Source organism: Lotus japonicus, chromosome 6, assembly GCF_012489685.1.
Source record: "Lotus japonicus ecotype B-129 chromosome 6, LjGifu_v1.2".
NCBI classification, from domain to species: Eukaryota; Viridiplantae; Streptophyta; class Magnoliopsida; order Fabales; family Fabaceae; genus Lotus; species Lotus japonicus.
Window position 1 is genome coordinate 55,683,739 of NC_080046.1, and position 22,354 is coordinate 55,706,092.

At 35.7% G+C, this 22,354-nt stretch overlaps 4 protein-coding genes across 4 annotated transcripts; 1 reads left to right on the top strand and 3 right to left on the bottom strand.

Annotated features, from left to right (window-relative positions):
- Positions 1 to 1,411: 1,411 nt before the first annotated feature.
- LOC130722759 (choline-phosphate cytidylyltransferase 1-like) lies at positions 1,412 to 6,230 on the top strand. The gene is made up of 8 exons (XM_057573586.1): positions 1,412 to 1,616; positions 2,070 to 2,183; positions 3,441 to 3,536; positions 4,803 to 4,845; positions 5,098 to 5,253; positions 5,386 to 5,466; positions 5,664 to 5,774; positions 5,915 to 6,230. Exons 1-8 carry the CDS (start codon positions 1,495 to 1,497, stop codon positions 6,041 to 6,043), a joined length of 852 nt encoding a protein of 283 aa, XP_057429569.1. The 5' UTR covers positions 1,412 to 1,494; the 3' UTR covers positions 6,044 to 6,230.
- A 170-nt stretch (positions 6,231 to 6,400) lies between these two features.
- Positions 6,401 to 10,712, bottom strand: LOC130722758 (polygalacturonase QRT3-like). The gene is made up of 3 exons (XM_057573585.1): positions 10,380 to 10,712; positions 9,997 to 10,230; positions 6,401 to 7,641 (listed from the first exon to the last, which is right to left on the bottom strand). Exons 1-3 carry the CDS (start codon positions 10,584 to 10,586, stop codon positions 6,577 to 6,579), a joined length of 1,506 nt encoding a protein of 501 aa, XP_057429568.1. The 5' UTR covers positions 10,587 to 10,712; the 3' UTR covers positions 6,401 to 6,576.
- A 1,166-nt stretch (positions 10,713 to 11,878) lies between these two features.
- On the bottom strand, positions 11,879 to 17,456 carry LOC130726678 (cellulose synthase A catalytic subunit 4 [UDP-forming]). The gene is made up of 12 exons (XM_057577978.1): positions 17,303 to 17,456; positions 16,839 to 17,043; positions 16,596 to 16,714; positions 16,319 to 16,385; positions 16,073 to 16,223; positions 15,365 to 15,977; positions 15,111 to 15,248; positions 14,522 to 14,647; positions 14,216 to 14,428; positions 13,598 to 14,113; positions 13,083 to 13,433; positions 11,879 to 12,672 (listed from the first exon to the last, which is right to left on the bottom strand). The coding sequence occupies exons 1-12, from the start codon at positions 17,375 to 17,377 to the stop codon at positions 12,091 to 12,093; spliced, it is 3,156 nt and encodes a 1,051-aa protein (XP_057433961.1). The 5' UTR covers positions 17,378 to 17,456; the 3' UTR covers positions 11,879 to 12,090.
- A 1,984-nt stretch (positions 17,457 to 19,440) lies between these two features.
- On the bottom strand, positions 19,441 to 22,064 carry LOC130726679 (polygalacturonase QRT3-like). Its single transcript, XM_057577979.1, has 3 exons — positions 21,579 to 22,064; positions 21,251 to 21,487; positions 19,441 to 20,611 (listed from the first exon to the last, which is right to left on the bottom strand). The coding sequence occupies exons 1-3, from the start codon at positions 21,945 to 21,947 to the stop codon at positions 19,610 to 19,612; spliced, it is 1,608 nt and encodes a 535-aa protein (XP_057433962.1). The 5' UTR covers positions 21,948 to 22,064; the 3' UTR covers positions 19,441 to 19,609.
- Between the last annotated feature and the right edge of the window lie 290 nt (positions 22,065 to 22,354).

A 22,354-nucleotide genomic window follows, 5' to 3' on the forward strand; every position in this document is an offset into this window, starting at 1 on the left:
TGTACCTTGGATAAAATGACAATCAACTTTTTAGTTAATGATCTTTCTTTTATTTGATTTTTCATCTCTTATGCTAATATTATATCAGCATTTATGGTTTACTAGATGATAAAAATGCATTACGGCAAGTTTAAGTTAACAAGTTTGATAATGAGTTTAGAATAGGTATCTAGTGTCAAAGAGTGAGAATACGAGTATTTAAGTTGCTACTCGCGTAAATATCAAATGAAGTTGTGGGGATGGGGACACACACTATGTACGTTACTCGATCCCACTCATCCTCATCTCTACCGACACTCGACGCCTTCCACCACGCTATTTGGTACCCTCTAGGATCACTGCCTTAGCACCTAACTCGTCTCCCTCCACCATCATGTATGGGCACCAACCACCACTGGCATTCAATACTCTCCACTACCACCACCCCTCAACCCAACTAATGTCCTCATTGTCAAATATCCTTTACCATCATTGGCACCCAGCAACCTCCACCACTGCCATCCAACACATCTACTTTCTTCAATTGAAAAAATTGAATTATTATTACCATAGAAAATATTGAGCAAGTATAGCTATTACTGGATCTGGATTCAGAATCAATCCCATTCCTTCCCATCCATATATCTTACACATGCAATTTCTTAAAGTTTTCCTCACTGATAGCCAAAGTGTCCTTTCAAAATGAAAATATCATAAGAGTAGGCATCACTTCTACCAACAAATATTTTTCTCATACACACAACCAATATTCAAACCCTTAATAATATAATTAAGGAGTTTAGATATCTACCAATTTTATAAGATGTTGTGTATTTTCAAGTTTATTCCACGCCGCACATTTAAAAAAAATTAAAAGAAAAATCCACAATCCACAGCACAATTTATTGGGACCCATGTTTCACAATTAAAAAGCATGAGTCATGAGTATGACATCTCAATCAGTAAGGGTGAGTCGGTGGATGACAATATACAAATTGAAGACCAAAAGAAAAAGAAAACAATTTTTTTTTGGAAAAAAAAAATTTTAATCAAAACAAATTGTTTTAATCTCTTAAAATTTTTAGCAGCAATCTATTTGTTTTTTTTATCTGACTTCATATCCATTGAAAATTTAAACCAACACAAGATAGTCCAATCTTTCAAGTACAATTTTATTTATTAGTTTTGCTTCTACTAATCCTCTCATCATCATATTAAATTCAAAATACCAAATTGATGGTCCCAGTCATGATCAAAAGTAATTTATAACTTTATTGAAAAATTAGAAAAACAAAATAAACTCCAAATGCAATTATTATTATTATTATTATTATTATTATTATTATTATTATTATTATTATTATTATTATTATTATTATTATTATGCATAATAAAACAGAATCTGAAAAATGGGAATATAAAAGGTGCAGTTTCTGGGTTTTGACTCTGCAACATCACAAGCACTCTTCATTCCTTCACACTTCACACACAGTGAGAGAGATTGAAGAAGAAGTGATGGAAGATCAAGTGCAGTGTGAAGTTGGCAAAAAGGAAAACCCTGTTCGAGTATATGCTGATGGAATCTATGATCTCTTTCACTTCGGCCATGCCCGTTGTCTCGAACAAGCCAAGAAATCGTAATTTCAATATTTCATCGTTTTTTGTCTTTTTCTCTCCTACCCATGTCCCAATTTTTCATTTTTCATCTGAAAAGATTCCGTTTTTATGCTTTTGAGTTCAATTCCATGTTTTTGGGTTGTACTTGTTACATGCCATGGTCTAAACTTGACTTACTACACTAACCCTCAGTTTAGTTCATGCTTGGAAATTATTCTAGAATTGATTCTGAAGGCAAAATTGATTTTGGTGTGAAACTGATTTGAGTACCTGATTCTGTTGAAAGAGAAATTAATAGTTTAATACAAGCATGCTATTAGTTAATTTCTCATGGTTTTGTGTGGCATGTTGAATTAGTCTACTATGTTTTTGGCTTTGTGCTGAGTCTATGAAATCTGCAAATTACTGTACTTGTTGTTTGAGGGAATTTCTTCATGTTATTGGAATGATTTGGTGTTTACTTTTAATTGAAGGTTTCCAAACACTTATCTCCTTGTTGGATGCTGCAATGATGAGACAACCCACAAGTATAAGGGCAAAACTGTTATGACCGAGAAGGAACGATATGAGTCTCTTCGCCACTGCAAGTTGGTTTTTTTCTTTCTCTTTTGGTCTTTTAATTTGGAGTCATTATTGATGATGTTACAATTCAGTTACAAGCTTTTATGTTTTAAGAGATTAGTGATTGCATCAGGCACGGTAATAAGATTGAAGTCGGATGACTTGGATAGTTGGATTTGAAATTTAGTTGCTTTCTCTTTTAATTACTACACTCTGTTAGGCAAATAATTGCATGGTCTCCTATCATGATACTCTCATCTCTAGTACCATGATACTTCTCTCGACTAATTTCAGTAATAGGTCGATGCATTGTGTGACTCAACCATGAAAGTATACGAGTGAGATTATTATTTAGATAAGTCATGAATGTAAGCTTAGTTTCCATTTTTAAATCTAGTGTTTGTGGACTGAGATAGCTATTGGTTAACTAAGTACAATTATGCTACTTTGTAATGTCTAAGTTCTTTGATGCCTTTGTGGTTATAGAAATCTATGTTAATTTTTTCATCTTCTGTTGCTGATAATATTTTGTACTAGTTTCACACTGTAGCCATTTTCAAGTTTATTCTGAGCTAGTGTGAACAAAATATTAGTTTTTGATACCCTTATTTTATTTGTATATATGGCTGTGAACCTGTGTTGGGTTTTACTTAAAAACAAAATTAACTACAAAATGCTAAAAACATTATTTTTAATCATTTAAAAGCCCCAAGTTCTGTTTGATTTTGTTTACTCCTAAAATCTTACAAGTGGTTGAAATCTTCCATTGAACATATATAAATCGCGTCCGTTTCTTTGGCCTATTTAAATAACAATAATAAAAGTCTTATCTCACTAAGTGAGGTCGGCTATATGGATCACACCATGCCATGGAGCTCAATCATGAACCAGATTGTGAGGTCGGCTATATTATTGATAGTGAGATCATTTTTTTAACAGTATCTTCCCAAGTTCTTTTTGGCCTCCCTCTACCTCTCTTAATATGACTAAATATCATGTTATCAACCCTTCTCACAGTGCCTCCAGAGGTCTTCTTTGTAAATGCCCATACCACCTTGAGCGATTTTCCATCAGCTACTCCACAATAGGTGACACCTCAATATGTCCTCTTATCCGCTCATTGTTTATCTTATTCTTTCTAGTGTGACCACCTATCCATCTTAACATTCTCATTTCTGCTACTCCAACTGTTTGGCCTATTTAAATTGCATTTTCTATTCACCTAATTTTCACTGTGGCATACTTGTATTAGAATGCTTGAAGCAGTTCAATTCTTACTGCAGGTGGGTTGATGAAGTTATTCCAGATGCGCCATGGGTAATCACTATGGAGTTCCTTGACAAGCATCAGATTGACTATGTCGCACATGATTCTCTTCCGTAAGGTTAACCAGTCCCAGGCTAGCTGTTTTTTATTGTTTATTTCCTGTATTTGATCAAGGCTCAAAACTAGTGAAGTCTTTGATGAAAAACTATCAACACCAGAATATAGTAACATTAAGTCAAGTGGACTCAGTGACTTGCTTGCAGCTGCTGTATGATAAGTTTAGGATTCTTAATCTGTAAGTATGGATATGAATATGATACAGGACATGGATTCAACATGGACCTAAGGGTATGGCATATAGGAGTACGGGACATGACAGGCCTGGGACATGTTACATAAGGAAACCCCAGAATTATGTATTGTGTTCATTATACTCTTATTTCCTAAAATAAATAAAACTAACCCTTAAAAGTGCTATTGAATTTTTTTGTGTGGAAAATGTAGCTGTTTAGAAGGAAAAGCAGATGACGAGTTCTATTTTTTCGTTAAAAAGAAACTTACATAAAATATATGGGTATTATGTGATAAGGGTAGGAGGAGATTGTCTGTGGCAGCTTAAGAGATAAAGGAGAAAAGTTCTGTGCAATTTTTTTATTGAGGTTGTTAGAGTATAAAAATGTCTTATACATATTGGTCATACATATCTTAAGAGTAATCCAGGATAATATATTTAATCTATCTAAAGGATTTTGCAATATGGATGGGTTTCTTTGCTTCACTACTTATACTATTCTGTTAGGACCCCATTGCAAGGTATGGGACTTGAGTCCCACATGGGAAGTATGGGATTCTAATGTGGGGTTTATAAGGCCTTGGGCTCTCCAACTACAACAGCTAGCTTTTGTGGTGTGGTTCTCCCAAGGTTCTTATCAATGGTATCAGAGCCTTCCACCATGTCTCTGAGCTGCAAACGAGCGGCGCGGGTGGTGACGCCGGCATTGCCGTGTTCACCCGGGACTAGTCGTGGGGCTAGTGCACAGCCAGCCCGCGTGGGCGCCGGGGCTGCGGAGCGTGGTGGGATGTTAGGACCCCATTGCAAGGTATGGGACTTGAGTCCCACATTGGAAGTATGGGATTCTAATGTGGGGTTTATAAGGCCTTGGGCTCTCCAACTACAACAGCTAGCTTTTGTGGTGTGGTTCTCCCAAGGTTCTTATCATATTCTCTTTTCTCTTGGTTGCTTAATAACTCCCCTATTTCTGTGTGACGCCGTTCTCCTTGTGTTCTAACTGAACTTATTCTGGCTGATGCTTTCTTCATTCATGTTCTTATATATTGTCATATACATTAATACTTCCTTCCTTATTCTATTATCATAGCTATGCTGATACAAGTGGAGCTGGAAATGATGTCTATGAATTTGTAAGTACGAGAAATAGCACTATCTTGCAATTTAGTTTCATATAATTTAATGTGCCCCCTGGTCGTGGCATAACTCCAAGTCTCCAACTCTGATTTGCCTTAGCTTGATGAATTTTTGTCATTTAATTTTCCCCCTCACTTTCCGCTTTATCCTTTGGCTATGTCATTCTATATTTTGACTTAACACTACTTGTAAATATCTCAAAATTTTCAGCTTCCATTGATGATATGTGTATTAATTTTTTTATATAGGTTAAGTCTGTTGGAAAATTTAAGGAAACCAAGCGGACTGAAGGAATTTCTACTTCTGATATCATAATGAGAATTATCAAAGATTATAACCAGTATGTAATGCGTAATTTGGACCGTGGTTATTCAAGAAAGGATCTAGGTGTCAGCTATGTCAAGGTTTGTTCTTTTGATCAGCAACTTAGTTCTGCATGCTCTCATTTTTCGTGTTTTATTAATTACTTTCCTTATTTGTTTGCTCTCTTGCTTAGTGGTAGGACTTATCTTTGTTACATTATCTCTTATCCACAGGAGAAGAGATTGAGAATGAACATGGGACTTAAAAAATTGCGTGAGAGAGTAAAGAAACAACAAGAGGTGGTGGGAAAGAAGGTAACAATGATGCTCCTGAACTATCCTATTAGATATTATCCTTTGTTTTGTATTTGCATAAGTAGCTGCTTGTTCAAGAGTCTTTGAGCAAGGTGGCAATTTGATTACCAAGAATACACTTTTTCAAATTCGATTCTATGTAGGAGTCATTGTCAATTTCTCAAATGATAACAAGAATTTGTTATTGAACTTCGCAGATAGAAACGGTAGGAAAAATTGCTGGAATGAACCGTACTGAATGGGTAGAAAATGCGGACCGCTTGGTTGCTGGATTTCTTGAGATGTTTGAAGAAGGCTGCCACAAAATGGTTGGATCTCTATTACCTCTGGTTACATAAACTTAACATGCAAATCACTAACTTTTGCATGTGATCTTATTCTTAATTCCTGGGATATTGCTTTTCTGTGAATCTTTCTGACTGATTGATTTGATTGGTTTATACACCAGGGAACAGCAATTAGAGACAGAATTCAAGAACGACTGAAGACACAGCAGCTTAAATCTCTACTTTATGATGAGTGGGATGATGATGATGACGTATACGATGATGAATCTGTAGAATACTACAGCGACTAAAGGAACAAATATGCTTGTATATTCCTGGATTCAGAATACTTCTATCATTAAGTGTTAAGATACCAGATAAGTCATGCATGCAAGATGGTTTGGATATTTTTTACTTTTTGTACATAGCATTGTAAACGTTGGTTATTTAGCATTTGGTTGTTGATTTTCTATGAGAAGTAGACTTTTTTGTTGGAAAGGAATTTTTTCTTCCTTAGGAAGGTCAGGTGACTCTTGATAATTTGGTGCTGCCATGTTTTCTTTGTGCCTGTTTTCCTTCTTTGAAATGTCAAATTAATTAGCTTGTTTTCTAGTGAAGGTTTTTTGGTAGCGATCACAGTAATAAAATTGCTTGTGCATGTTGTGTAAAGATATGTCAACTGAAGAAAGAGTTTGGGAGTCAGGAACTTGGAATTATTCAATTTAAGTCATTCATATATAAGATTGGTGATTAGCTCAATGAATATTAACTTTCCTTTCTTTCTGAATCACAAAATTTTACATATCAGATAGATAGACAATGCTGAAAACCCCCTCATAATAACTCATTGTTCAATAAAGAATGAAACAACCCCTTGAACTTGTTTCTCACTTTCCACCACCACAACATTATTTGACACATTGGTCACTGAATGTGCCAAGAACTTAGGCTCCCCCTGAGAGTAAAATGAATACTGAAAATGACTAATCCGATTAGGAAACACCAAAACATTTGAAAAATCAGCCACCCATTTTGAGCCATTTCCAGCCACAGTCAACTTGGAAACCGTTGATCTCAAACTCATGCTACCATACACATTGTTCCTATCAATCACCACTTGGTCAATGCTACTGAATTGCCCATCAAGAGCAACAATCGGTACCTGGTTCCACTTCCCACTGAACATGTTATCTACAATGTTTAAACCAGAAACTTTTCCCTTAATGGACTTCAAAACAATATTAGCACCCCCTAAGAAGAATCCATTGGTAACATGAACTTGAACAGGATCTTCCATGACAATACCTGTATAATCCATGTAACAATTGTCAATTCTGGTTTGTGAATACCCTGCTAATTTCACCAAAATCCCAATGCCACCAAAGGCTGTTGCCTTGTTGTAACAGTGCACCCCTGTGATCATGTTGGCTTGTCCCCTTAACACAATCCCAATGGCAGCAGAGAAAATTGACACATCAGTGATTGCGTTGTCATTGCTAGCAAGATCAATGGCAGTGCCTGAGAATTCTCTCTCCCCTTTATCTCCACCAACTGTTGAGTGTTGCCCGAGGAAAGTGCTTGATATGTAGGTCTCGTGACCGCGTTGAACTTGAATCCCTTCTGTGGTGAAGTGGAGGAAGAAGCAGTTGGTGATTCTTACTCTAGCAGAATCAACAATGAGGATCCCTCCTCCCCTGTAGCTCGAATCGAAGAAGATGTCACGAAATGTTATGTCTTCATAGTAAATCCCTATGTTTTGCTGAAGTTTCTTGCTGTTGAAACCATGATGATGATGGCGGTGGATGGATGCTGCCGGTTCTTGGAGGTTATGGGAATTTGATGCTGATAACTCAACAAGATGGCGATCAGGAGGAAATTTATCAGAAGCTCTTAAGGTTCCTCCTTGTACCTGATCGATCATTCATGTATTTTTTTAGTACAAGAAGATGAGGGGCATTGGAGTGCAACTTGCCAAGAAAAAAACATTGATCATGGTACAAAAGAAGTCAATTTGAACTATATAGTTAGACGTTCAATCTAATATATGAATATAATTAAATTATCATATTATCTGTCTTTAATACAAAGAAATGACCAGTCTCACATTACTAGAGATATGGTCAAGAACTTAAGATAACTCTTATACATGGAAAGATAATCATCATCTCTAAGTTAGGCCTACCGAAATTTTAAATTATTTTTTTATAGGCAAATGTTAGTTGTTAGTAGTGTTAGTAAATTAATGTTCAAGAATAATGTTAGTAAATTAGTTCTCCTCAGGTTCAAATCCTGAACCCTTCACCCTTCATCCCACCCAATCCAAATTTTAATATGACACCGGAGTCTATTCTAGATTGCTTATTAGAGACCATTCATATATTTTCGTCACCTAGATGTTCATTCATGCAAACCTCACACTCTAGATGTCCTCCTTGAGGAGTGTGTGTTGAAGATCTCATTGATTAAAGAAATGACCAAGATAACTCATATATCGGAAGGTGATCGTCACCTTAAACTAGTTTTTGGGTAGAGTTAGGTTTAACTCAAATTCTAATAAGCACTACTTTAGCTCACTTTTAATTCTTCCCGAATCACTTCTCCCTTTAGCTACTCTTATTACATGTTTGGATACACATTAGAATGGAATAAAACCTTTCTCTTTTATTAATTAATGAGTTTGTTGTGAGTAAGTTGTGAAAAATTGGAAAAGACTGTAATCTAATTAATGGTATTTTAGGCGAGTTATATATCAATATATAACCTTTTAAATTGTGTGTATCATCTTAAACTACACATTTTGGAAAGGTAGCAAAACTCCCTTACACAATCATATAAACTAAACTCTTATTTATTGTATCCAAGGTTTTCTCTCTCGATTTTTAACAAAAATGTTTATTTAACAGTTAATGAAGTAACCTAAACGTTAGTAATGTTACTCATTTAACAAAAACTCTCTATTAGTAACGTTAGAAATCAAAACCTGACCACTGTTTTGGCTTCATCCATCTAAACGTTTGTAGTACACAAATGTAGGTGCAATGCATGAGATTTGCCAAATTGGCATGCGGCTCTATGCGTTGCTTTTACTGCGGTTATCTACAAATTACTATTGACCATTATTTTACATTGGACTAAAAACATTTGTGATAGAATTATTCTTAAAATTTATTTAATCGTTTGCATATTTTTTTTTCACTAATATCACATCTATCATGAATTGAAATCAATATATACATCAACCCCACAACTAGAATTATCAATACACAAAATTAGGGATGAAAATAAGGTAAGATGGCTCCTCAAGGGACTAAAAACCTATAATCTAACCTACATTCCAAACCTAGTTATTAAATAAATCAAATCATGTTTTCAAAACGTCAATTTTATTTAATTAACACTCATGCTTAATTAGATCATTCAATAATAACATTCTTAATATGACATCTTAAAATTAAATATTTACTAACATATTAAAATATGTTAGCTTATATAAAATTTAGCAAGTAAACCTATTTAATGTTTAAATATGAAAAATACTTTTTAATAGGTTTCCATGTTAGACTCTAAAAAATGGCATTAGTTAGAAAAATAGACTAGATTCAAAGTTAAAGAACACATTTCAATGTAACTTGTTTCCATATAGTTTATGAAAATTGAACATTTTCGCGTAGAAGATGTAAAACACATATTAGACATTTTAGAAATTGAAAAGCATTTTCCATAAAATGTAAACCCGTTGAATTTTTTTCATCTTTCTTTTTTCGAAAATAGAAAAAAGAAAGGGTGAAAATATGTGATTTCAATCTTTAGCGCAAATCCATGTACTCTCTTAATTTACTTAAGACTTGTTTATATACATGTTAGAAAATATGAAACGGAAAAATAATTCTAAGGTGTTTTTTTAAAGAAAACTTATTATTTAAGAAGGAACTAGACATATAATTATTTTTTAAACGGGTGACGACATCCGTCAAAAATTAAAAAAAAGGCCATTACATCATGCTAAATGAAAAAAGAGAAAATATTCTAGAGAAATTTTCTAAATCTAAACAGAATTCAATAAAAAAAATGTCTTAGAATATGTTTATTTTGCCGTTTTCATATTTTCTAACTGGTATTCAAATGCGGCGAGCATTTTTACAAGCATGGAACTAATTTTATTAATGTAATGTAGAAACTGTTCAGTTGCAGCAAAGGAAAAAAGAAGTTGCAATATCAAATCAAAGAAGCAATGGATTGTTAAAAGAGGGAAAGAGATGCTGACCACAACATTGCCTACATAGGAAGGAAAAGTGATGGGTTTGCTGATTTTGTAGTTTCCACCTTGCAAATCAATCACAACCCCTCCAAGGTCTCTCACTCCTGCCACCAGCTCATGAAACTCATCACTCCTCCCTATTGCAAAACCTTCTGCTATAGCTTTCAGAATAGCATCACTGCTGTCATCTGCCCCTGTAGGATCTGCACCATACCCAATTGGGTTCACCACTCTGCCTCTCTAATTCAAAACCAAAACCATGCAAAAAAAAATGAAGATATTTTTGTTTGATTTCATTATCAAAAACATGGCAGAAAATTTTAAAAAGACAAAAGGTGGAAAAAAAAAATGAAACATTGCAATTGTGCTCATAACATAACATAACATACCCTTGCTGTCTCTGAAGGTGAAGGTGCTGATGTAAAAGGTGCTTGGGACAAGGGAATTCCCACTCTGTGCCTTATAAGTTTGTTCCTGAAATGAGACAGGTCTATGTGTTCTTCACTGAGGCAAGTTGAATCTTGTACCACCATTGATAAGAGAAATGCTAAGATCATTGAGAAACTAATCATGGTTTTAGGCAGTGATGATAACATAACTATGTTGTTTTGATGGTTTCTCAATACACAGAGTGACAGGGGCAGAGGGAGAGGGATTGAAGGAAATTGTAACAGCTTCCTTTTCCCCTCTTCCTCCTCCTTTTAGGCCACTGAATTGGTTTTCTCTCTGCATGTTTCCCATGACCCTTTATAAAGACACACATGACCAAAGCTATTAATTGCATATATTGTCTCACTTGTAACTTACTTGTAAAGGTGTCCTTCTACTTTCCTTTTTTCTTCAATTTATTCACACGTTAAAATGGAATGGAACATATTTATTTTTAGTAAAATTTATATTTTTAAAATCTCGTGTCTCATTCTATTTTATTATTAAATTGCATCAAATCAAATGTAAAGTATAATATTTATTTCGCTATTTATTTTACATGTATATAATTAAAAAATTAAATTAGAATTATTAATTGAAAGAAAAAAATCTTAATTATGAATGTTCTATAGTGTTCATTAATATTCTTGAGTTTTTATCTTCATCAAACTCAAGAACCATAAACCCAGAACCAATTCCAGTTCACTGACCTCCTCCCCCAGAACCCTCTATTCCTCTATTTCTTTCTTCACTTTTTCTGGGTTTATTTGGGTCTGTAGTTGATTTTAAGTGCTACTAGCACTTAAATAGATAAGAATTGATGACAGTAAAATCAGGATTCTGTTCTGTTTTGGTGATTGTTGTTTTGTGGTTAATTTATTTTTAAATTCCCCTCTTGCATTTCTGTGTGGTGTATTTCCTTATGTATCATGCTAAAAAACATAAGCATGCATGCTTAATTGTTGTGATATTCAATATGGTGTTGCTTTACTTTTGTCCTGGTTCTGATGATGGTCTTGTAGATAAGTGTTGCTGTGTTGCTGCACTTCACTGTCCTTTCTCTCCTTCTTTACCATGACCAGAAGAGGTACCAAATATGAGATTATCAAAATATGTTCCAGTTGAATTTCAGTCTTATTAGAAAAGATGTTTCTTTTACTTTTCTTTTCACCAACGGATAATGACATCGAAGAAACAAATTCAGAATACAAGCACTAAACAACTTCAGAAACTGTATTTTGTGACTTCTCCCTATATATGATAATGATAGAGCTCCTAACAGAACTAAACAATCTTACAGTATTAGTACTATAAAATGCAAATAAGATCTTGTTTTTCACCTTCTGCAGCAAACATGAAGCTGGCAAAGTTGTCTTATTTTCAAGAATCAAGCTCTATCACATGAAAAATAATCTAGAGGCATCAAAACTCTGCATATGTTTTCCCAAACAGTGACAAAGGCTGCAACATAAGATTTATTTGAATGTATCTTGAGATGAACATATTCCAATCAGACTTAAATTTCTTCTTTAAGCCTATATACACTGGTAACTCTTCTCAGAAAGGCAAAAGCTCAATAGCAGTATCAATAAAAAAAAATTGCACAAGTCTCATTAATCATCAAAAGACTCCAGAAGAAACAATTCATCAACTCTATGCCACTCCATAGTCTCAGCATTCCACCCCACATTGTTTGAGAACTGGACCAGTTTGCTTGGGCAAGAAAGGATCAATCCTGACCCAAATCAATGAGAAAATTGAGGCCAAGAGGATTGACCACAGGACCACAATGGTAGGAGTCCTGTTTTGCTTTCCCATGAGACCTTTGAGGAAAGGATATAAATGAACAATGACCCAGAAGGCAAAAAATAGCTTCCCAAATAAAGGTCCCCATGAGCCATAACCATTGTTAATAGCATCAGAGACTCCAGCAACAACTCCTACAATGTTCAAGATAATAAGAGTGGTTGGTGGGATGAGAAGAGTGGTCCACTTGAAGAGATAGAGCTCTCCAAATTCAGCATCTTCTGCTGCTTTTGCTGTGACTGTGAAATTGGTGTCTACTCCAGCAAGGACTTTGAGGAGACCTTGAAACACAGCAAAAAGATGAGCAGAAACACCTCCAATGACCCAGAATTGCTCATTGCGCCACCAGTCTTCAATCAAAACCCCACTCCACCGGAGCTCAAGCACACCGGTCAAGATGATGGAGATAAATAGAGCCATGAACCAAACACTAGCAAGGTTTGTCAGCTGCACAGGAAAAACAAAAAACAAACTCACATTCAGAAGACATGTCTCTCATAGAAGTATTATAGGTTTCCTTCCCAATGTCTTCTCTTTTAACAACTATGTGAAAGCAAATCACTGGAGAATTTTTTATTACTGATTTGGAAAACAGTTTTCAGTTTTTATAAACAGAAAGAGCAAAAAAAAAAAAAAACTCGTTTGATATAAACAGTTTTAAAAAATTGTTCTGAAAACATACTGAAATCTCAAAACATCTCAAAGACCTGTATCTAAATCACAGGATTTTTAGCTTTGAAAAACATATGCTCAAACAGTTTTTTCCTTACTAATTGTTTCTGAAAATAGTTTTTAAATTCAGAAAGCTGATAAGGGAATCAAATATGATCACAAGAAATTTATAGTTGTGTACATACTGTGGGGATGATGAATTTTCCAGTGAGGAGACACACAGCTGGAATTGTGCAGTATGCAAGGAGAGGGATGGAAGTGAATGGATAAACAATGGTGTTAATGTAAGCCATCCTCTCTAGGTACTTGAGCTTCCCTGCATAGCCATACCACAATGGACAATGACGACTGAGGAAAATCTCAATAGAACCAAGGGCCCATCTCAGAACTTGGTGCAACCGATCTGATAGATTTATTGGAGCAGATCCCTTGAAAGCTGGTCTCTTTGGCATGCAATACACTGATTTCCATCCTCTGCAGTGCATCTTAAATCCAGTCAAAATATCTTCTGTGACCGAACCATAAATCCATCCAATCTGTAATTGAAACAAATTTGTCAAAAGGAGTCATAGATATAACTCTATGTACCTTGCTTAATGTTGTAAAACAATTTCTAATAAGTAATCATAGCCTATTTGATATAAAAAGCATTTAAGAAGATGCAAATATTTCTTCGTTGTTTTGGAATTAATGGCTTTACCTCTTTTCCCCATTCAGTTTTCTCCTCATAGCCACAGCTTATAACATGAATAGCTTCCTTGACTAGTGATTGAGTATTTGTGCCTTCAGGAAGTCCTCCATTTTCCACCAAAGTGGAAGCAATGAAAACCGGTGATTGACCGAATCGCTTCTCGAAATTTTTCTGAGACATGAGGGTTGATTTCTCTAGCTCCTCATAGCCTTCAAGCCCTTCTTCAATCTCTTCAAGATCAAACATGGTACCAGACCCTTTCCTAACATAATCTTTCCCCATCATTTTCTTCTTCTTGGTGTACAATCCACTGAAGAGACCTTTTCTTCCTGATTTCTTTTTTGACTTGGACTTCCTTGAACCACCACAACAGAAGCAACACCATGATGGCCAGCAGTCACATGTCATCTTTGGTCTTTTCTCAGACACTGGTGGATCATAGCCATATAATGCCTGCCTGTTGAACACAGTTCCAGTACCAACATACACTGGACCTTGAATCCCATCAAGCCCTTTCATATTGATCTATGATGAAAGCAACATTGAAGTCAAATTGTTAAAGGTCAGTTATTGTAATGAAAATTTTCACAAGTTTGTTATGTTGGAGTTTAGAAGAATGGCACTTACATCAAAGAACACAGTGTTGCGGTTAGCATATCTATCATGGCGATCAATCCCATCAAATCTTTGTGGAAATTGGACATAGCAGAGCTTCTTCCCAAGCTGGGGATCCATTAAAAAGCACATAGCCTCTCTTATGGCCTTGCTATTATTGATGTAGTGGTCACAATCCAGATTCAACATGAATGGTGCATTTGTAAGCACAGCAGAAACTCGAACCTTAGGGGATAGACAACAGCAAAAGAGTTAAAAGCAGGTTTCTAGTATCCTTGTCCTGTAGGAATTACACAATACAAAAGTTTTTGAACATACCAAAGCATTCATGGCACCAGCTTTTTTGTGATGTGGATATCCAGGACGTTTCTCACGCGAAATATACACAAGTCGGGGCAGTTCCTTGCCTTCCACGTCTAATGCACCAGCACTTCCTAAATATACCTGCAAAGGCACATCACTTGAGATCAACTATTGCTCTCATTAATGTCTTTTGTTGACGCAAACTTGGTTTTTTCAAATAGGAAAATTTAACTTATAAACTATTAACATTATCCTGAGATTTGAAGCAAAGATGGAAAGAATGGGAACCATCTTTTCCTTCCTTTCCCACTAACTAAAGGGGGAGGGGGTCTAATTCATTGGCTATGCACATTCCAAAAATGCAAGGTGTTTCTCATTTTCTTTTCTGTTGTGGTTGTTCCTTAATGATAAGATAATGATAAGTACACAAAACTACAAAAAAAAAACCTAATAGCATGTTTGGAAATTCTTCTATGATTGATTCTAAAGCCAGAATCAATTCTTTTGAGAAGTTTCTGTGAGTAACTTCTGGTTTTCAAAATTGATTCTGAGAAGAAATAAGCTGATCAAAACATGCTATAACTAGAGGATTCAATAACCAAACCTGAATCATTCCTGGATGATCACGAGTATTGTTACCAGGCCATGGAGTTCCATCCTGCATAACCCACCCCTCCTCTGGTTTCTTCAGAGCCTTTGCCACCAAAGCATTAATCTTCACCTTAAATTCTTCATATTCTCTCTGCCATGGAGAAAACACACAAGAATTACTACAAGTCTTGCATGGATATTGAGATAACAACAAAGAAAAACTTAAAACATAAGATCATATTTCTTATTCTATCTTTTTTCTCCCACCTTCATAGCCCTTCTTTCCTTCACAAATGTAGGCTGCACCTTATCCTTCAAGTAATCAATTTTCTCAGAGAAGTAGTACTCAGGAGCCCTTGGCTCTATGTTATACTTCTTGGAAAAAGGAACCCATCTTCTTGCAAACTCAGCAGTTTCTGCCAGTGAATCAAACAGAAGCATTGAAGCACCATCATCTGAGACATAGCAGCTGACCTTGTCCACAGGGTAATCAACAGAGAGGATTGACAGAACAGTGTTTGCTGTTATAATTGGTGGTTCCTTCAAAGGGTCCACAGTACTCACATAGACATCAACTGGGGAAAGCTGGTTTGGCTCGCCTTCGCGCTCAAACCTTATGGACAAACGGTCCAGGTAAGTTTCGCGGGTGATGGGGAGCCACTTGGGGAACTGATCAAGTATCCATGACAGTGCAAACCATATCTCACATATCACAGAGATAAGCCACAAGGGATATGCATCATATGCTGGTGTTAAGATACGGAATCGAAAGAAGAAAGCTAGGATAACCAGCCTCATCACAATTACTATGCGGTATGGATTGATTAAGCTTGAAGATATTGGAACCTTTCGCCACAGTGGTTGCCTAGCTTCAGCCAAACTGTGAAGTGCCAAAAAGAAAAATCAGTACCAGTTAAATTACATTGTGCCTTGTGGTATACTTTAAATTAGACAAGCTCTGAAGAGTTCACTTACAGATAATCATCATCTTCACCTGGATCTTCTTTCCCCTCCTCTTTGTTTAGTAGACCTTTCTTTTCTTGCCTGACTTTCCATTTCTCTACTCTTTCTTGCCATTCTGCATTACTGTTGAGATCTTTCTCCCCTTCAAAATCCTTGCCAGTGACTATAAAACAGTACACCAATACATTAATAAAAGAGAATTTCTCAGAAAGACAATCATTATCATGGATACTTAGCAAAATTAAATAAGTTTCTTACCACTTCCTGCTGAAGAGAAAACTTGGCCATTGGAATGCAATTTCTGTTGATTGTAGTCCCCATTTTCCTGTAAAAGTCACAACAGACCCATAGCTTCTTTAATGATTCATATTCAATTAATTAGCACTAGTCATAGTGCGAATTTTCTGATTCATTTTAGTGAAACCCCATTCATGGAAAAGCATCTAAGATTAACAACTTTTGCCTTGCATGAATTTTTTAAGAGAAGCTGATTTCTCATTTATGATTCTTCTATCTTATGATTAGAACAAATTACCACATGACTTCCATCACGGTGCTGATCTAGATCATCATGACGATTCTTAAGCTGAAATTCATCCTCAAAATCATCTGCATCAAAGTTATCCTCTTCATCTCCAGCCACTCTAGGACAACCTGCAGGGGAAGCCACCATCACCATATCTATATAAGTTATCAAGCCTACATTTTTTTACTAACAAAACCAAGTCCTTATAAATAACACAATTTCATACAGTGACAGAGAGCTATATATGCCAACCTTTGTGACGCTTATAGCGAGTGCTGCATTGAGGGCAGCACTGGTTCCCTTCACTCCTCTCATACTCATAACAAGGTCGGCAAACAGGAAATCCACACACATGACAAGCCACAAAAAGCTCCCCATCTTCCTTAATTCCAACCTCATCACCACAAACTCGACATGTTTTCGATGAAGGTTGATGAGAAGGAGGAGGAGGCTGATGCTGAAAAAAACCAAAAAGAGAAAAAAAAAATGGAAAAATGAATATAGTAGACATGCATGAGAAACTAACATGGAATATATTAATGTTAAGTGCGTGTTTGGAAGTCCTTTTGAGTAGTTTCTAAGAGACATAACTAACAACGATAAAAGAAAAGCTAATCCAAACATGCTATGATATTAAAGCTTCAATTAAATTGACAAAAAAACATGAACATGCTAATTTGTAACAGTGCAACATGAAAGGAGGAGAAGGTGTATACCTCATCAGAATCAAGTGAGAGTTGGGAATGAGAATGAGAACCAGTGATGAAGCCAGCCATGGAGTTTGAGGCCATGGCAAAGCAATGTTAGAGGTGACAGAGCAGGTATGAAGAGTATAAGAGAAGAGGGATATATAAGAAATGGTGGGTTGAGAGTAAAACATCATGGATGCAAGAGTGTGCACCAAACTGTGAGTTGAGGTGTCGTGGGTTTGAGTCTAGGAGACGTCAGTGATAGATAGGTGTGAAGGGCTTTTCTTATTTAACCTTGCTTAGACTCAAAGGAGGGTGGGTGTTTTTGTTATGGTTTGAGGAAGAGATACTTCAACTTTTTTTAACAATATTTGCCAAGTATTCATTAAAAAAAATATCTAGGAAAATGAAGGAATAGGGTGGATGATAGGATAAGCAGGCGAAGCCGTGACCGTGACCGTTCTGTTCCACCATGACCACGGCTTGTACGGACTTTACCTATCGTCTACCTCACATCTTTCATCTAAAATCTTAAACCATGGAGTGTATGAGACATTTTATTTATATATTATTCATTGCTTCTTATTTCATCCAATGTGAGACTTCTTTATTTATTTATCTTATTTCTTACTCATAAATTCTCAAAGTCTTTTTCTAGTTCTTCATAGTTGATACATAACATGATAAATAAGATATATACATGTTATTTGATATTTCACACCAACTGGTTATAATGTCACATCCCCCACATTTATCAGTTCATAATACCAAACAGAAAATGGAAGACCAACCATGGAAGCGTCTTTTCTAGTTCTTAATGCATCCATCAACGTTATACACAAGGGAGTTACAATGTCACATCACATTTCTCAGCTGATCACAACCTAATGGAAGATGCTATTTGTAGGAGGATGGGAAAGAGTTGTGCTTGTGCAATGCTCTCATGCAAGATCTGCAAAGTTCCACAATGGAACATACAGAGCATGTCTAGGAATTTGAATTCCTAATATGATTCAGTAATGTAGACTTTCTTAGTTTTATCTTTTCTACTTTTAATTCTAGAAATATGGCCCAAATTGTAGTCCTGTGAGGTGTGGCTGTTTTGGATTGAATAGGCCACATCTCATTTTCTTCTTCTTCTTTTTGGGTCTGCCTTCCATTTTGAAAGATAGGCTTTGCAACTCTTCCCCAAATCAAGTAGTCAAATCCAAAAGGAAGTTTAATTTCCAATATGGCCCAAAGAAAAATATTCTAGTTAGTTGTTATGTATTGGTCTATTGATAAATATAGGAGGTTCAAGATCACACATCTTGATAGCTCCCTTGGTAAATGAACAAACATGTGTATATAGTAGTGTATATATGTGCCCAATTAACAATTTGATACTCCATTAAATGTGAGTATCGTTGGCTACCTTAGGCGTTTCAAATTTGAGATCCATTAAAAAAATCACACACCTCAGCTTGAATCTTGGCTAACAACTTGCCATCACATAGCCTTCTTTTTGGGATTTTTTTGGAGTTAAATTAAGGAATAAGGATAATCAAGTTGTAGCATTTACATTCACAATATCTCAGGAAGCTTTTGTTGGAGTTGCTAGATTTGCACTGTAAATTATTAAATTTGGCTCTGAAAATTCTAATTTTAACTTAGATCATATTTTTCAAATTGAGTATGATTGAACAACATGTAAGAATCTAAGAAAGTAACGCAGCCAAGCCTAGAAACTCAAAATAGAGAAGAGTAGTTATACTTGCTCTTTCAAACCTGTAGATCTCAGCTGCTTCAACTAACCTATTCAACTACCATGTGGAAGTTATGGCCCTAGCACAATTTTATCTTAGCGGTCTAGATTATCTTCTATACTCAATTACTACTTCTGGTCCAACAAATGTGTTTTGAAAAATAAAAAATGCATTACATTATAATGATGAAGTTGAAAGAAAAGCATTTGAAATTTTTGGCACATGAGTTTTGAGACTTTGACTACTCAATTTTATGAACTAAACTCTTGAAAAAGTACTTATTTTTTCTATCAATTACACCATTACTTAAATACTATTATAATATATGGTGAATAAAAATTGCTTGACATCCTTTAGGGATGTATACACCTTGGTAAGTAAGAAGAGAGATAGGAATGAAAGAGAAAGAAAAAAGTAAAAGATCTAATAGAAAATATGATAAAAGAAAAGAGAAACTGAAAAATGAAGTATAAAAATATGTGAGAGAATGCATAATTCTTTCATAAGGTATGCACAATTCCCTCTACAATCTGAACTAATGAGTCAGGACTTGTTAAACAAACATTTATGCCGCCAGCTTCAAACCTCTTCAACTTGCCATGCTTTGATCCACAGTGATAAAAACATTTGCAGATACTGCTTCATTTGTTTCAATCACAACGCGATTCTCGGACACATTCCTGAGAGCATGGTTTGGAAAGGTACTGCCTGTGGAGCTTAAAGAGTACTGAACATTTTTTATAAGGTTAGGGAAAAGAAGAACATCGTTAAAATCAACACTCCATGAGGTTCCATTCCCTTGCATAGACTTTTTCGCAACTGTGGCCTTTAATTTCATTCCTCTCACAATGTTCCTGTTAACAATAACCTGATCAACTTGATTGAAACCACTATTTGATTGGTCCAGATGAACAATTTCAACTTCCTTGTTTGAGCCTGAGAACATGTTATCAACAATAGTAACACCATTCACAACCCCCTTCATAGATTTCAGAACAATATTGGCATCACCAAGGAAGAAACTGCTAGAGATATGGAGTTGAACCGGGTCTTCGGCAACAATACTGGTGTAATCCATGTAAGAATTCACGATCCGGGTTTGCGTCAAACCGGGAAGTTTCAAATAAATTCCAGTACCTCCAAAGCCAGTGGCCTTATTGTAACAATGCACACCAGAAAAAGTGTTGGCTTGACCAGTAACCATTATTCCTATAGCAGCTGAGAAAATTACAACATCTGTGACAGCATTATCATTACCTTGGATGTTTATTCCAGTTCCTGAGAAGTTCCTTTCATGTTTATCGCCACCGGCAGTTATGTGTTGGCCAAGGAAGGAGTTCCTGATGTAGGTTTCATGGCCACTTTGTACTAAAATTCCATTGGTGGTGAAATGTGTGATGTAACAGTTGTCTATGCTTGTTCTTAGTGAGTTTATGACTGAAATGCCTCCTCCCCTGAAGTTAGAGTCCAACAATAGGTCCTTGAGAGTTATGTACTCAAAATTGTAGGATGATGAAGGTGATGCTGACAAATCAATGATATAGCCATCTGCTGGAAAATTATTTGAGGCTCTTATGGTTCCCCCATGTATCTGTTTTTTCACCAATTTACAAACAAAAATCAAAGTTAGATGTCAAAAATTGAGACCTTTTGGATTCCCTATTGGGAGTAAACAAATAAAAAAATGTGTAGTTGTTTGACTTTCTTCCACTTTATGTCATGAGAATTGTCAAAAGAATAAAACTCTTCCATTCATAAAAGAACAAAAAGTAGTGACCAAAAAGAAAGTAGGAGAATATTTTTCTAAAATCTCAACAGCAATCCTTATTCAATATTTTCTTGGTCTAGTTAGACCAAAGTTTCACCATCACAACTAAAATATTCTAAAATCTTAACATGTTTGAATCACCAATACTGAAATTCAGAAGCTACTCACAATCCCTTTTAACAAAATCAATTTCGAAATTCAAAAGCTACTCACAGAACATCCTCAAAATTGATTTTGTCTTCAAAATTGATTGTAGAGGAGTTTCCAAACACGGACTCAAACCACCTAGCCTAAAGTCTTATAACACCATGCAAATTGTCAAATATTGATGAATAGCTAACTTTGGTACATACTTTTCACATTGTACATTTACAAACGATTTACACAAAGTCATATGTTCCATAGAAAAAATAATTCATGGATGAAATTAGAAACACAAAGAATAATTCATATTTGTCATACCATGAGGTTCCCCACCCCAGCTACCGGTAACTGCAGTGACTTGCTGATCAGGTAATTTCCACCCTCAAGATTAACCTGTGCACCTCCAAGGTTTTTGATACCTTCTATCAAACGTCCTTCACTTGGACCCTTGGCTGCATCTGCTATGGCTGCAAGGAGTGCTTCAGTGCTGTCTGAATTGCCTGAAGGGTCTGCCCCATAAGATGTCACATGGTACACCCTTGGATTGTTCACACCCTGCATGACAAAAAAATAATATCAAATATTTGATATTTTCCCAGGAACCAAAAATAGACTAAACCAAAGGCTGTGTGCAAGATTGAATTACCTGAAATGGCTGAGGAGATGGAGAAGGAGAAGGGCTAGAAGAGGCTGAGAATGAAGATGGTGCTGAAGCAATGGAATCATGTCTAGTTAGAGAGGCCTTAAATGACTGAAGTCTTTGTATTGCTACATGATGTTTGCCACCAGAAATTGTCATATGAGGCAAGTTCTTCTCCCCATAAGCACCAATCACAATGAAACAAGACACCCACAGAAACAAGGACAAGACCAGAGAAGGTTTTCTTGCCATTGTTGGTGTAGTTGGTGAGAGGTTTGAGGTTCTGATCAGGTTAGTATGAAACAGTTGGGGAAAAGGATTCAAGTTCTGTGGTCCTTTAAATAAGGTAAATGAAAAGAGGGAATAGGGAGACATAAAAGAAGTAGGGGTAACTAAGATTTGATAGGAAAATGTAAAGGGACATTTTCATATTGGATCATACATACAACACCCTCATCATTTGGAGTAAGATATTAGTGAAGGTTGCTTTGTAACTTTTTTTCATGAAATCTTTTAATTTTCCCTGACATCATAGAAAAGAAAGCAAGTTACCAACTCCTTACTTTTGAGATCTCTACAAGTTTGACATGGTGTAAAAGGTATTCTTGATTAGGAAGCAAGCACACCTCTAGGTAATCTTGAAACCTATGGTGGAGTTATTGGGTAGAGGGGTTCCACCATATAATCATGTGTCACAGGGTTAATCATGACAAAAAATTGTTAGGCATGTATTTATTGTTTAAGAGGGAATTTTAGCCTTTGATGGAAGGTTTATTAGTGGA

Coding starts and splice junctions, on each gene's coding strand:
- LOC130722759 (XM_057573586.1), top strand. CDS start 1,495: ATGGAAGATCAAGTGCAGTGTGAAGTTGGCAAAAAGGAAAACCCTGTT. Junction 2,184..3,440: donor GAGTCTCTTCGCCACTGCAA/GTTGGTTTTTTT, acceptor TTCTTACTGCAG/GTGGGTTGATGAAGTTATTC. Junction 5,254..5,385: donor TAGGTGTCAGCTATGTCAAG/GTTTGTTCTTTT, acceptor TCTTATCCACAG/GAGAAGAGATTGAGAATGAA.
- LOC130726679 (XM_057577979.1), bottom strand. CDS start 21,947: ATGTCTCCCTATTCCCTCTTTTCATTTACCTTATTTAAAGGACCACAG. Junction 21,488..21,578: donor CATCTCCTCAGCCATTTCAG/GTAATTCAATCT, acceptor TTTGTCATGCAG/GGTGTGAACAATCCAAGGGT. Junction 20,612..21,250: donor CTGGGGTGGGGAACCTCATG/GTATGACAAATA, acceptor GTGAAAAAACAG/ATACATGGGGGAACCATAAG.
- LOC130722758 (XM_057573585.1), bottom strand. CDS start 10,586: ATGTTATCATCACTGCCTAAAACCATGATTAGTTTCTCAATGATCTTA. Junction 10,231..10,379: donor CACCTTCAGAGACAGCAAGG/GTATGTTATGTT, acceptor GTTTTGAATTAG/AGAGGCAGAGTGGTGAACCC. Junction 7,642..9,996: donor CCTATGTAGGCAATGTTGTG/GTCAGCATCTCT, acceptor ATGATCGATCAG/GTACAAGGAGGAACCTTAAG.
- LOC130726678 (XM_057577978.1), bottom strand. CDS start 17,377: ATGGCCTCAAACTCCATGGCTGGCTTCATCACTGGTTCTCATTCTCAT. Junction 14,648..15,110: donor ATCATCCAGGAATGATTCAG/GTTTGGTTATTG, acceptor GTGCCTTTGCAG/GTATATTTAGGAAGTGCTGG. Junction 14,114..14,215: donor GCAACACTGTGTTCTTTGAT/GTAAGTGCCATT, acceptor CTTTCATCATAG/ATCAATATGAAAGGGCTTGA.